The following is a 15,726-nucleotide window of genomic DNA, read 5'->3' as shown; positions in this document are numbered from 1 at the left end:
CACTCCCACAACTATCATGGTGACTCCCTGTATTCTTAAAAGTAGCTAAACTTTGAAACAGGCTTCCTCAAGCCATCATAAAAAATCCTAAGTATCATGAGTTCAAACACCTCCTAAAGGGCTACGTAGCTACTCATTGGCTTTGCTCCTGCCATACTCCTGGCTAATTCTACCTAGCGCCATTACTTTTTTCACTCCTTTCCACTCTACCAATCTCTTCCCCTGATCCTGCTGTCTCTAGTATTTTCCACTCCTTCAGTTCATTTTTATGCTGAATTGCTTATATGATACTTCATTCCACTGCTCTGTTGTACATGGGTTCATATGTACTATGGTCATAATCTGTATATGTATTACAACTATCTGGGTGTCTCTGTTAAATACATGTCTTCACTATTATTTTGATCTGCACTGTGTATATATGTGTGTGTGTGTGTGTGTGTGTATATATATATATATATATATATATATATATATATATATATATATACACACACACACACACACACACACACACACACATACTTATTTTCATTTGTATTTGTATATAATTATTAGTGCTAACATGGATACTATTTTTGGAGCTTTTCTTCCTGGGCCTCCACTGAAAATGGGCTCCTAGACCAGTTGGACATTGCCCGGTTAACAAATGTAATAAATATAACATTGCTGTTTGAACCCTACACTAATTAATGTAATTCATTACTCTTCGCTTTTTGTATGCATCTGTAAGACCATTTACATTTCATGTTAGTTTCAACAGAGCAGCCATTCTGATAAAAAAAAAAAAAAAAAATACTGCAGCCTGTTATATATGATAGCTCTTTTCCAACTTGCTGCTTATGTGCACACCATATTTGGCAGGCTGTTGCATGTAGTTACTTCTTTGTTTTTCTGTTTGAACCATTGTAACATTTTTCTGGGACTGTATCATGGCATCAAAAAGCACGTTAATTGAACGGCTTAAAAATCGAAAATGCCATTCATCGAGGTGTGTATTGTAGGATCATGATACAGTGAAGATAGGAAAATTTGCCCTTTCCTCACTGTAGTGTGATTTCAGAGTTGGTATATATAATTAGCGGGGGGTGTGGGGGCACAGCCCCCCACAAGAGCGACTTCGATGAACGACATTTTCGATTTTTAAGCCATTCGATTAATGTCCTTTTTGTTGCTGTGATATGGACCCACATTTTCTCAGACATTTCACTTCAATAAAAATACTCAAGAAACAAACACAAAAATGCATGTTCAAAACCTGATATCGCTATCAACTTACTGCAAACACACACATCTATGTACACTTGCCAAAAAGGAAGATTACCCTTCTAAATATTAGCTGTTGACCAAAATTGTCTGAAGTTAAACTTGTTGTTAAAGTTAAGGTTAGCTATGCTAAAGCATGAGTAAACCCTTTTTGTGTCCCAAATACCGTTGCACCATCCTCTTGTGCTGGTTAACCCCTCCATTCATCCTTGGCTGTTTGAATTCCTCTATATGTTAGCCAAGTATGCACTTGTGTGTCTTAGGAATGTACTGTGACTTCAAGGTTACTTACTTATTTGCTGAAAAATGTGCTCATTTAGTGGATGAGGGTACAACTGATGGACTTGAGAGTTAGTGAACTTAATTTGTATGTAGCATCATGTTTGCCAGCATTAGGGCTTGCATCCCTGAATATGGGTGCTTCAGAGGAAAAAAGAGTGAGCAACAAATGAAACTAGGAATAGGTAACTGACTTAAGTAATATATCTAACACTGATGTCTGCTGTTCTCCAGTAGTAGGAAGGGAGATTGATCAATACATTAATATTTGCTTTTGAGATATGGGTATAGATGTATTGCCATATATGTTTTTAAGTAATTAAATGTCTTTGACGCCGATGTGTGCTATAGTTTATTCAAGAGCAAACGGTTTCTTTTTTTTAGTCAAGTTGTTCACATAAGTTAGTTTCTCAATGGTGGCATAGTTTTGCTTTAGTTAGATAGTGTAAAATGTAAAATTGAACATCCAAAATATATTTGATTGACAAATGAATGTGAAAAATGTATCATTTTAATTTCCTTTGTTAGGGGAAAGGGAGATTACCATCGACTGGGCCATGGATCTGATGACCACGTGAGAAGGCCACGGCAGGTCCAGGGACTGCAGGGGAAGAAGGTCATTGCTATCGCAACTGGATCTCTGCACTGTGTTTGTTGCACAGAAGATGGTAAAATATTTTGTTTTCTGTTTGCTTCAATGTTGCTTCTGATTGTTAAATTACTTGATATGACCAGTAAAATATCAGAGTTGCAGAAATTCTAGTAGTTTAAGATACTATTGTGACCATCTTTTTATGACACTTTGAAGTACCTTTGAGTTTATGTTTGAGTTTTCTTTGCCACTTTTTCTTTTGCAGGTAGTGGGTTTGAATAAATTAGACACCGTCATCTGTGTTAGCATGTCTGGCTGAAATGTTGAACCTAATTTCAGATTAACCTGTGTATTATATACCAGCATGACTAGCTATGGTATTGTAAATAAGGTTGTGTATGTTGATTAATACTCTCTTTGCAGGATGTTTAAAGAATTGTAGTGTGTCCTTTTACATGTCTAACAGTGCATGTTTGTGAGAGATTCTAAATGCAGACTGTCCCAGGGTCAGTTGATCTACAGATGATGTCATCGGAATGTGTTCAGATGCTCTGTGTTTACTGTCAACAGACTGAAAGACAGGAAGGAACTTTAAAAGAACAGCTGTTTGTTGATTTTCAAAGAGTGAAATGAAAATAAGAACTGGAACAGTTGACACAGTTAACTTAGCTTATAAAAGCGCCTGCTGAAGACAGTTTAAACAGTTGAGTTCAGTTCACAGTTGAGCTGTGTTTATAGTTCACAAATGTTTTATTGTACTGAGCAGTGGATACCCAAAGGACTCACCAAGAACTGTAAGCCTGGCGTTGCTCTGTTGTAATATTTAGTTAGATCAGGGACAGTGTTTTTCAGTTACATAGGAAATTATAGCTAATTAGTCAGAGTTTTTCTAAATGTTGAATTTCTGTCCTTCAGTATTAATTTCATTTTCCTGGTGATTGAATTCTGTTTGTTTATTGAAATTACTGTTTTACATTTTTAATCATTTTGTTCATGATCAAATATTTTTATTATCTTACATTGTGTCTGGTCCATTAGTGTATCCTTTAATGATTTGAGAGTGCTTATACCTGCTTTGATAATTCCCAGGCCACTCCGAAAGCCAGGCTGCTTTAGGTCATATGCTGTCATTTGTTTTAATATCTAATTTTAATAATTGAACACCCCTTTAAAGAGCATGTAGACACTGTGATTGGTGGCAGCCTGTTACCATATTATCATTTGGGGAAAGGTGCATAGCTGGAAATCTTTGTGAGGCTTTTCCAGAAGTGTTTGGATGTGTGAGATTTCATTCTTAAACTGGGATGCATTGCTGTGGCGTGTGTAATGAGGAGTTATATTAGGGGTGGACAGAAGTGTACAGTCCAGTCCCAGGTTATAGAGCATGTACCTGTTGTGAAATATTATTCCTGTTTAAGTGGTGGTCTTACATTGGTGTCAGTAGTGAGGATTGAAGTTCCTTAGTTACTGACCCAGGATAGTAGGGGATGTCACATATTGGTGGCAGTTTGTGTGATATTAACTGGACGTCACAGTGGGTCATATTGCATTGTTTTTGTTTTTTTTTACCTTATGGCATATTATTTTTTTATTATTGTATTGTGGTATTCATTTTAATGTTCAAGTGCCTCAGATAGTTTTATAGTTTTAGAGATATTACTGCTGACAAAGCAGTTGTGAACTTTGCTTGTAGTACTGTTAACACATATTTATTACTGTTTGAAATGTGGATTTTTCCTTGAGATGGACCCTTGCTTATTAGAAAGATTCCCACAACCAGAGCCACTTTTCTAGCCAGTCATCAGTAACACTTTCTTTCATCAACTACCATCATTTTGGTACTTGTGTAGGCATATCTGTAAAAGTAAAAGGGTGTCCCCTCCTTTCTACAGTTCTTTCCTTGTTCTGTGTATTTTAGAAGTCTAAATTGAATTCAGCAAGATAATGCAGGGTGTTTTTTGTGCATGGAGTGTAGCAGTTATGCCTTAAAACTGTAAAAAAGACAGGCTTGTTAAGCACCTCTCAGTGTGGTTAAGCTGTAACCTCCTGCTAGAGCATAACAGAGGCCAGTGCTAGCTACCCCAGAGCAAAGGCAGGAGCTTAAAACAACTTTGACAGCTGTTAGGTACATCACTCTGCAGCTGTTTCAAAGAAATGTGGCAGAGTGAAAGTCTAACTGCTTTTAATGCTGTTATTTCCTCAGAGATGACACTTTTGCTTCTGCCAACTGTTTGTGTGGCAGCACTGTGTGTTTTAAAGCTTTCAAAGCTGTTAAACACTTTATGCTCCTATATTTTTTCTGTAGCTAGTTCTCTGTGGGGCAGATGTTCTTCATGTTTCACTGTTGCAGTCATTACATTAGGGTAATCTGCTGGCAGGTTGCCCTCAGTCGGCCTGAATAACAAAGTCTTGGGTCCTGCATCGGTTGCTGTCTCCTCTTCCATGACGTCAGGTCGTCAGGGGTATAAAACATGCAGCCGACGACATTTTATTCAGTCTTTCTTGCCGCACAGTGCCCGAAGCAGTTTGCAAGTGCCGGTCGGCTGACTCCTGAAATTTTCGCATTACAGTTTCAGAACCGAAGTCTTCAAACTAAAGCTAAGTACCCCGTTGGGGAAACTTTTTCTTGCTCCTTACCGATGTCAGTAAAAGTTAGTAATTGCATTACTTGTGGGAAACAAATACCTCATAAGGATTTTCATTTGTACTGTATTCCTTGCCTAGGCCCTGATCACAACGTGCCTTGCTGTCGGTTTTGCGCTAGATTTAACCAATGCACTATTAAGCATCAGTATATTTTTGCTTCTAAATATTTTGGTTCAAGATTTAATTATCCTGAAATGATGTCGGTTAGCAATCCGACTACGGGAGTTCATAAAAAACTCGGAAGAAAAAGACAGAGACAGACCGTCGAGGTCCAAAAACGATGACAAAGCTTCTCCTAAGCCAATCGCCGGTTCTCAGTGAGGCGCTTTCGCAGCCCCTGATACCCGCTACTTTTGAGTCGCAGGCCTCTACCGAGACCCATTCGGAGTCCGGTATGCCACGAGATTCTCAGAGTATTGAACTCGTGGATGTCTCTCCCTTGGATGAGTCCGAAGCCACTGAGCAGGCACCGGCTTCTGAGGGTGTTTTCAGGCCTCAACATTTTTATATTAAACCGACGCCAGCAACAAAAACAAGGTCAAAAACAACTTCTATGTCTAAAAAACTGACACATGAGCCATGTGCTCAGGCCCCTATGCCTTAAAAACAGATGATCGAAATGGCTGAGGATTTAATTACCTTGATCAGGGGTTCCCAACACCCCCTGCTAAGAGGCCTAGGCAAGGCACTGATTATGAATCTTCAGATCAGGTTTCCATTTCTTCTGATTCCTCTTCTGATCAGGAATTTTCTGTTCCACCCTATGAGGATTCTGATGCAGAGGAATCTATCCCATTTGCATCTCTTCCTGAGGATTACTCTTTCGGAGAGACTTTGCATACTTTAAGGGAACATTTTCACTGGGAGAGTCAGGACTTCTCTGAATCAAAAAAGAGGCTTAGGGATTTCCTCCTTCTTCCTCAGCATAGGCCTTTGGCAATACCTCCTGTATTAGACATTGTTGATGATGTGTTCTCGGAATCAAGCATGGCTCCTGATTCCCTGCCACTGGCTCCTAGTAAGCCAGACAGATATTACAGGGTTCCTGACTCCCACAAATTTCTTTTCAAAAATCCTGCTGCTGATCCTGAGACTATTTCTCAGGGTCCCAAGGATGTAAGGGTCTCTACAGCCAAAAATCCTACCCCTTCTGATAGAGATTCCAGGGCGTTGGATAGATGGGGTAAGAAGGTTTATACATCTACAACCTTGGCAATCAGGGCTTTAAACTGCCAGTTTCATATGCTTAAATATCAACAGCATGTTATGGGCTTACTGAAACAGAAAATGATGTTGACTTCTGATTGTGTGGAAAATAAAGAGTTACAGGAATTATTGCATTCAGCAGAACAGGTTGAAAAGCATACTTTGCAATGTGGTTTTGATTCCTTGTAGGGCCGCCGTTACAGGATCTGTGATTAGAAGGCATGCCTGGCTCAAGGAGCAAAATCTGCCTGATCATGTTAAAGCTAAATTGTTGGATGCCCCTTTGCAGCAATGATACTCTGTTTGGTAATAAGGCAGAAGAGGTTTTAAAGAAAATGGAAGACAAAGCTAAATCTATGCAAACTGTAAAAGAGTTCTTGCAAGTGTAGCCACCCAGGTTCAGTAGGCACTGGCCTACTAAAAATTGGTCCTTTCCTGTGTCCAACAAAGCCACTTGGCAAATCTAGGCACTCCAAAGGCTCCAGATACCAATCACAGGGTTCTTACAGGTCAAAGCAATGGGGTGCTTCCACCCCCAAATCTGGAGGAAACGAAGCAGAACCCTACAGTAAGCAGTCTTAGTGACTTTTCTCTACCATCACCAAGCACTTATCTTTTGGCAGCCCCCTTGGGGGGAAAACTAGCACTTCATGCTTAAAATTGGCAGTTAATTACCCAGGACAAGTGGGTATTAAACATAGTACCCCAGGGGTACAGATTTCATTTCCATACTTTGTCAATTCCAAACGGATGGCCAGATCTGCCACAAAACCAGTGGGCAGAGGCCCAGAAACAAGTCAAGTCCCTCATGGATATGGGGGCTATTCAACCAGTACCAGAAAAGGAAAAAGGACAAGGTTTTTATTCAAGACTTTTCCTGGTACCCAGAAAAGACAATTCATGGCGTCCAATACTGGACTTATCGATTCCGAACACGTTCCTGGACATTCCAAAATTCAAAATGCTGACTTTACAACAGCTATTGCCTATGCTAGGCAGAAATGGTTGGTTAGTAACTCTAGACTTAAAAGAAAGAGGCATACCTGCATATCCCAATAAGGGAATCGTGCAGAAGATACCTCCGCTTCAAGGCAGATTTTCTGCATTACCAATTCTCTGCACTGCCCTTTGGCTTATCTACTGTGCCCAGGGTCTTTACAAAGTGGCTGGCACCAGTAATTGCATTCTGCAGACAAAGAAGCATTCAAATGTATCCTTATCTGGACGATTGTCTCATTCAAGCAGAGGACAAGGACGCTCTTCTTCAACATCTGGCATTTGTAAAAAGGCTTCTAGCATGCCTAGGGTACATCATAAACGAAAAGAAATTACACCTGATACCCTCTCTAATTTCATTTAATTTTCATTAACATCCCTGTAAACAAATTGTAATCTGTATTAATATTGAAGTATGTCTATACAAGGAGAGGTTTGCTAAGTTTACCTTCAAGTATGACAGACTATCTCTTTTCCATTAATAAGAGATTACATGAGGTTATAAAATAGTGCAAAATAATGGAACCTTTTATCCATATAATTTTTATTCTTTTCAAATTTCAGACTCCACAGACAAACCATTGCCTCTTGGTTATCTTTCCAGTTGATAATTTGGCTACATGGCATCTTTCGTCTTCCTCTGTTGTCAGCGAGATTAGATTATTTTTCTGTTCTTGGTTGAGACAAGGTAACAGTATGCAATCCAGGAAAGTTTATTCATCTCCTGTTATCTCTCTCCCTTTTTATTCATTACTTTATATGTTTAAATAGAGATCTCTGTGTAATCCAAGAGTCTTTTTGGGTCTGTAGTTAATTTTCCTGATGAGTCCTTCAGGTTTTTATACTTCTTTCTACAGTCAATGCCATCAGCCTGTATGCTATTTTTGGGCCTTCGTAGCATTTTCATAAAACTATTTTAGTTGCAATCTTTCTATATTTGCTAACTTTAAATACTTATAGATTTTGCCTGATGTATTTTTCCCTGATGATTAGGCTTCTGAAGATCATATTTAGTTTTGTAGACCATGTAAGTCCCCTCGGTTTAAGTAATCCTTGCCTCCTCTTCTCCTAGATCTCTAGGTCTTGTCTTACATTTCTTGTTGCAGAATCAGGTTGAAACTGTCCCATTGTTCTAAGAATGAAGATTGACTTTCCAGTAGGCTGCTTAATCTTCCTCTCAGCCTTTCTTTAAAATTAATTCATTTCCAAGTAATAGGTTTTGCGCTTACATAGTTTAATCCAGCATCTTGCACCTTGTTTAGAAATTTGCAGTGTTAATGCTAAGTGGACCGATGGTGCTCCCAGTAGCACTTCTAGTTCCTTGACTAGATGTATATATTCTTGAGTAATATAAACTCTCTCTATCCTAGATCTGTTATGTCTAGATAACAGATAAGTATATTGCAGGGCACAGGACTTGTGTAACTTGCTCTGTCAGTCATGCCAAATGCCTTCATGTATGCTTTTATTAGTCTATTCTGTCTCTCTCTAGCTTATACAGTCTAGAGCCTTAGTTTGGATGACTAATAAGAGGATCCCCATAGGGACCAAGGTCTGTCTGTCAGACAAAAAGACATCTAGAGCTCTGGGGTTTAAACTGGTGTCCCTGTTATTGCTGATGCAGGCTGTGTCCTGTTGAAAACCAACTCTGTCCTCCAAAGTTCTTTTCAATTCCTTCTATTGGCTATTTGTTTCCTAGTGCTGTTCATCATTAGGTCATTGTTGCAGTAGCATAAGCTATATGGGATGTATCCTGCCAGGGTTAGATCAGCCAGCCATCTTCTAAAGCTGTAGGTACCTAACATGCGCCTTACTCTCACTGTAGCTGTTGAGCAGAAAAGGATAAAATCAGTCGCTGTGGTGCCCAAACTTCACAACTTTCTTGCTGTCAAACTATGCACTCCTCTGCAGGCTTCGGAGGAATGACAGTTGGATAGTGCTTCTACAAGGCTGGGCAGGTTAAGTACACTTGGAGATTACCTTCCATGTCTGTATTTATAAAGAAAGCTGTTTCTTTTCTGTCCAAAATTTGTTAGAGGCAAGATATGGTCTTTTTAGAGGTGGTTACTAAAAGATTCACCTCTTATTTTTCCATTTACAGACATGGTTCCCTGTGGGCAATCCCTTGAAAATATTTATTTTTTGTGAGACAGAAGTGAACTTTTACCACAGTTTTGTGGTTAGGATTAAGACTTTTGGATTTCAGATGAGGTTTGTCATTAATAATTTTTACCTCAAAACCTAGTTATCCTGTCAGTATTTTATTGACTCATCCAAAAACAAACGAAACAGAGTCCAAACTGGACGTAATCTTTTATTATAAAACGTAAGCGCTTTCAGGTTAAAAAACCCTTCATCAGACAAACTTCACGTAACCATGACGGTCTTTAAATATTAAAACATTTCTAAAAGCAACCAATTACTTTCTATTCTTGACCCGCCTTTTCTTTAAGGCAGGTTTTAAAGGTACAGAGCTATTTAACCCAGGGGGGTTGTCAGCAGTCAACTGTATGATCCATCTTAACTCTGCATACTCTGTATCATTGACAATACCCCCCCCCCCTTTATTTTCATCTGTGCAACACGCAGAACCTTAAAAACAAAAGTATGATCTGGAAAGCTAGAAACATGCTGGTACAATGCATTATGTTTATCTTTCTGTCTAATAGATGACAGTGCAATATTCTTGTTTTTAACTTACAATTAGTTTTTCCAACATAAAAACTCGGACGTGACTTGCAGCATGCCAGGTAAACCACATTCTCTATATGGTAATCTGCATAAAACTCAAATGTATATTTTGTGTTTGTAACAGGATGTATAAAATGATTTAAACCATTCACATTTGAACATGCTTTGCAATGCCTACAAGGAAAAGTCCCTGTTCTCATGTGTGCAGAGGAAACACTGAGAGCCGCCTTCTTATTTTTCAAACCAGGCTCTATGCATAACATCTCTTTTGTATTATTATTTCGCTTGAAGGTAAATCTAAGTTTCTCATCTAAAATATCCAAGTAATTGTCACTTCTTAGTATCTTCCAGTTTTGATTAATGATATCACATATCCCATACACAGTTACTATAACACAGCATTACCTTGGGTTTTTTGTCATATTTATTAGATGGCTTCAGCTCATCTCCCTGCTGTTCTTTATTATCAGAAAACCATGGTCTAGCCTTGGCTTCCTTTTTAGATATCATACTGCTCTTATTTTTTTCTAAACTTTCCTTTGAATACCCCTTTTCCTTAAGATGTTCATTTAACACCTAGATTTACCTTCAAGCCTTCTACTGTGGACAGGCAGCCCTGGTTCCCTGTGAAAATTCCCGTGCATATTATCACTTTTTTGTGGGGAGAAAAGTGGTATTTTTCTGTTGTTTTTTCTTGCTAGGGTATAGGGCTGGTGTGTTTGGTAGTTGCCCCTAAAAACGTTTACCTCAAAGAGCAACGTTTTGTCAAGAGTCAAGATTTGACTATTCAAGGCTTTGCTATCCACTTATCAGATGCCTTTTGCAGTCAACAAGACAGCCTTAGTTCCCTCTGAGATTCTTGCATGATTTATCACTTTTTGTGGGACAAAAAATGTTACCTTTTCTGTCAGTTCTGTTTTCTAGGGGTTGAGTCTAGTATGTTTTTGGTAATGTTTTTTAGTGACAACCACCAAAGTGTAAATTTTCATTCAAGAGCTAAGACGCTGTCTGCAACCCTCCACTATTCACATGACAATCTTGGACTGGAATCCCAGTAATTCATTTATCATTCCCTTCCCAAGCAGTAAACAAGGGAAAAGTTATTTGGTAGGCTTTGATCTTTATTCTGGCTCCCCTTCACTTTATCTACTGTTGATTGTTATTCGTCAGACCACTCATCATTTCTCTTGGATTGTTTGATGTGCTCCTCAGGAAGCCAGTAAGGTCCAGGGTCAGGCACTGTCTGTGTGGCAATGCCCTGTTCAGGTTTGGTAGAACCACTCTTCCTGGCACTGGGAAAAGGATGGGGACATTCTCCTTTGCTAAGATGCTATGAAGAGCTTTTTTCTTGAGGAAGAAACCGTCCTTCAAGACATTATTTCTCTTGGGGAGGGCTCTTCTTAAAAAAAGCAATATTCTTCTCCTACAGTTCATAAGCGAGGTGGCTGAGTTATTTCAAGGCTTTCGGTATCTATGTGGGAATAAAAAGAATTTCCAGAGTCCCACTAAAGATGATATTTCTTGTTGCATGTGGGTTTTCTTTTTCCTGTAGATGTTCCTACTTTATTCCAGCCTTTGAGGATGTTTTCCTCACAACCAGCTACCTGCTCCCAGAGAGTTTGATAAATTATAGAATGATGGCCACAGACCCACAGTTGCTTTTTTCTTGTTGTGACAGAGATTGATTGTTAACCTCCTTTCTGCAGACACTATGGTGTCTCTGTATCCTCTGCCTTAAGATTACTGAACCCTTTCCGAGTTGTACTTGTAACACTTCTAATATTGTTTTATAGCACCTGCATGGAGTCAGTGTTGTGAGGATTTGCCTTGTTACATTGTCAGAAGTTACCAGATGATGACAAAGCTAAGATTCTGAGTGCAGCCTTAGGTAAAGTGTTTTTACACTCCTTCCTCTGCTGAAATACTTAAATCTTTTGATGTACAGGAAAGTGAATTCAGATGATTAACCAGATTTTTTAATCCTCCTTGCAGTGTATAACAGAATTTGTTTCTACCAGTTCAGGTCCTTCTTTCAGGAAACTGCATAAGCATTATAAGCAAGGCAAGCTTAATTTTAGAAAGAATTGCAGGGAGGTTCAGATAAGAAAGATTCATAATCAAGGTTTATCTAAAATAACAGACCGACTATATGCCCTCTCATGCATTTTTCCCCTTCCTACCCTGGTATTCTTGTAAACGTGTTCCAAAATGTGGGTTTCTGCTTTCCCCTGTATCACCATATGACTTCTGTCACTGTGGTACTGAGAATCATTGCAAAAGGTAACTTGTAAATAAGGGAGAAAAAGCTCCCTTGTGATGTCCATAGACAACTTGGGTACTACATCCACAGGTCGAAACCCTTCAAAGGTGGCTGATCAGCAGTTTGATTCCCCTGAAGATAAGATAAAGGGACAAGGATAAGAAAACCAGACACGTTTTCTCATGCTATCTGTTTTTGTTATCTTCACAGTAATAAAACTCTTCCAGACAAAATCAGGACCCGATTTACCAGGGTTTTGGCTACTTCGTTACTTCATTGGTTCTATGGGAAAGGGTTGACTCTAGGATCATACTAGAGATAGCAACTTGTTCATCTGGGCACACTTTTACCAAGTCATACCAACTAGATTCTGTGTATAATTCCAGAGCAGACTTTGCTAGGACTGTTCTCCAGGAGTTCCTGAACTCCCATCCTCTTTCCTTTTCCCTTTCTTCTAAACTGCGGTATTCAACCCATATAGCTTAGGCTACTTCAACAACGATCTAATGATGAACATAATACAGTTGTCTAAGTAAATGTTCCATAACAGTAAATGTTCAAATAGATCACTGTTGCAGTAGCTCTACCCTCCCACTGTCCTACTTTTTTGTTTTGCCTTTTGCCAAGGTATGTCTCTATGTGCTTCCTTTTTGCCTCAGTGTTATAGTCTTCCTATTATAGGCAAGAAAGCTCTGAAGCTCTAATTTTCTTGGGTGGCAAAAGCCAGGGTACCATTTGGCTAGGCTTATATAGGCCCTAGGGCCAATAGCCTAGTACCTACCTATGAAGTTTTGTCTCCCTGGTTAATGTTTTCGTCCTGCTGTGCTTGAGCACTGCAGTAGTTAGTGTGCATGGCAGGTGCCGTAGTGCTTTCAAAGCTGGTCGGATGGCCTGATCCTGGCATGATGCATCCTATATAGCTTAGGCTACTGCAACAGTGATCTATCTGAACATCTGTTGTTATGGAAAGTTTGCTTTCACACGTGTACTTCATCCTACTTTCTAATGTGGAACGTTTTACTTTGACAGGTCCTCCTAATTGTTCTACCACTTCATACACTAAGATAACTGATGCACCTTTTTGTAACTGGGGGGTTACTACTGTTTCTGTTATTTTTAAAGACTGAGAAACATGCTACACTAAAACCTTTCTTGCTTAACGTAGTATTCTTCCATGTTTTAAGTAAGTTTCTTTGTAACATCACGAGGTTTAAGCATCTTGATAAAGCTTGGTATGTTGTCCCTTTTAATGGAGTGTGTTAAACCATTCACATTCCAGTACTTCATTTTTAACCTTTTCTCATATTCCCTTATTTTCTTCTCCCTTCCTTGTAGTAGTTAATTTGTGGAACTGCTCCCTTAAAAAATATACTAATCTACTTCTGCTCTAATGTTCGTATATTTCAAAAAACATTATATGTTTGCATTTTATTAGTGTGGGTCCCACTCCATTTTGTTCTTGTGCAGCCTAGACTGCATTTGTTCTAAAACTAAATAATGGTTTGCTTTCTTGTTAGTCTGGGTCCCATGAAAACTGTAGCTATCCCCCCAGCGATGACTTTAAATTTTGTGCAAAGTTAGTATATTTGTACTTGTACTTAGACTGCAGGTTAGAGACTGCCTTCTTTACCTGGGATTGTTGTCAGAGTATAGCCAAACTGAAAGGGTAAGGAAGTACCAAGTGAAAGACCAGCTCTGGTAGAGTTTTTAGTTGAGTCTGGAACAAAAGCTGCTGTTAAAAAAGGGTTAATTATAATACATATAAAATATTGCTTGATAACTATAACAGTCAATCAGACAAGGTTAGAAAACATTGAGAAGAGAGTCTGGAAAGACAAGTTGCAAAGGAACAATGATAGGACATCTGTACACCTCCCAAGTATGCAGCAAAGTCCAGAAGGTTGAGGATTTTTGGTTGGAAGTGTTTGCATAGGTGATTTTTTTTTTTTTTTTTTTATCCCAAGCAGACTTGCGAGTATTTTTTTCCGTCAGGTAGGTAGAAAATGCTTGAAGGTTTGATGGGAAAGAGATGGGCAGTTGGGAGCATGTTTTTTGGAAATGTAGCAAGCAGAAAAATGTTAAGCCATCCCTATGAAGTACTTTGTCAGAGATGTTGGTAGCTAAAGAAATAATTATTTTTTGAGTTGAAACACAGGATCTGAATGGCTGCCAAAAAAAGCAATTACTAGAAAAATGGAAATCAACTGCGGTGGTGGTGCTGCGGTAGCATTGTCGCCTCACAGTAAGACCTTGTCCTGTTCGATTAAGCGTCTTCTGTTTGGAGACATGCGTGAATGGATATACCTTCGTTGAAGGTTGTGCGTCAGGGCTGACAACTCGGTACGTAAAAATCTACTGCCAATCATTAGCGGACCGGAGTTCCGCTGTGGCGACCCCTAACCGGGAAAAGTCGAAAGATACAACAACAACTAGAAAAATGGAATTCACATTCTAAACCAGCACATAACTTGGAAGATTCCGATATCTATTTTCATTATTTTAAATGCTTTTATGTCTCACTACAGAGTTCAGGAAGAAAGACCAAAACCTCTTCTTATACAATAGTTCCTGATGCCTGTGATGTGAATAGTTTCAGAATGTTAGACCCCTTGCAGTAAAGAACACTGTTCATTTCAAGTCACTGGTATCCCCTTTCCTTCATGGTGATAACCAACTCCGTCTCAGGACATTGACCATGATGCAGAGCCTTTGATCTTGCTGGATTTGACAGATGGGATCTCAAGTTTATTTAGACTTCTAGGAAACCTTCTGCTGTGCAAATTTGTACCTGTACTACTGTGGCTGATGATCATCTATTTCAGACACCATTTTGATGTTGATCTTTGTTATTTTTTAGCCGAGATATATCTGTTAAATTTCTGTGTGCATCATCCAAAACTGGCTCCCCATGCTTTTCTTGTGAAAGTGGTGCATCTCTTTATTTTGGAAGAACTTCTACCATCAGTGTTACCCATGGCTGACAGGCTTGTATGTGTCCTGCTGTATGTCTGCCACCCCTGACACATGGGTGAGCTGGCATCAGCTACTTCCTTCCATCTCTCCATGGCCAGCTTCTGCAGTGCCCAGGCTGCTAGTTGATCCCAGGTAATCAGGGGCATAATCATTGCTAAAAATATCTGTGCTTTGGAAATAGCTAGTCCTCAGTGGATATATAAACTAAAAAAAAAAAAATCCTATTTAATCTGCCTGCATATTATAAGCCCTTGCTCAATACTTGCTCAGAGAACTCTACACTGCTGAGTTCTAAATGATACATCCTAGGAGAGAAAGAGATGGAAAAACAAAACCAGCCAAACTGCACGTCACCAACGGCAACTGGGATGACAGAACAGCAGATTTATTAAAATAGAGACAACTTTACCAAAAAATGTTAGTGCTTTCGTCTTACAGTTAAGACTTCTTCAGATATCTGAAAAGTCTTAATTGTAAGATGAAAACGCTAATATTTTTTGGTAAAGTTGTGTCTATTTTAATCTGCTGTTCTGTCATCCAGGGTGCCGTTGGTGAAGAGAAAAAGAGATGGTACATTGTTACCTGCTGTAACACCAAGCTTCTGAACATGCATCTCAAGTGTACATCATTTATTATTCTTTATTTAACCTTTGTTTACTGGGAAAGTCTGACTTGGAACGGGTCAATTTTCAGCGGAGGCCAGGGGAGAAACACTCCAGACATTACAAGGAATGTCTCTCATTTTAAGTTTTAAAGTCCCTTTTCCTTATTGTTCCACTTTGAAAGGGTCTGTCACATGTTCACTGCTAAGAATATA

The 15,726-nt window shown here is 39.1% G+C and overlaps 1 protein-coding gene across 1 annotated transcript in view; it reads left to right on the top strand.

Moving 5' to 3' along the window:
* HERC2 (HECT and RLD domain containing E3 ubiquitin protein ligase 2) overlaps positions 1-15,726 on the top strand; it is a gene marked incomplete in the record, with an annotated part of 3,551,743 nt that overhangs the window by 3,343,596 nt on the left and 192,421 nt on the right. Inside the window, 1 exon segment of the mRNA XM_044072055.1 lies at positions 2,074-2,213. Coding sequence (XP_043927990.1) covers positions 2,074-2,213 — 140 coding nt within the window.

The sequence above is a fragment of the Protopterus annectens genome, chromosome 5.part0 (assembly GCF_019279795.1).
Source record: "Protopterus annectens isolate FY-2018-M chromosome 5.part0, PAN1.0, whole genome shotgun sequence".
In the NCBI taxonomy this organism is placed as follows: Eukaryota; Metazoa; Chordata; order Ceratodontiformes; family Protopteridae; genus Protopterus; species Protopterus annectens.
This window is presented reverse-complemented; position numbering and strand designations above follow the sequence as displayed.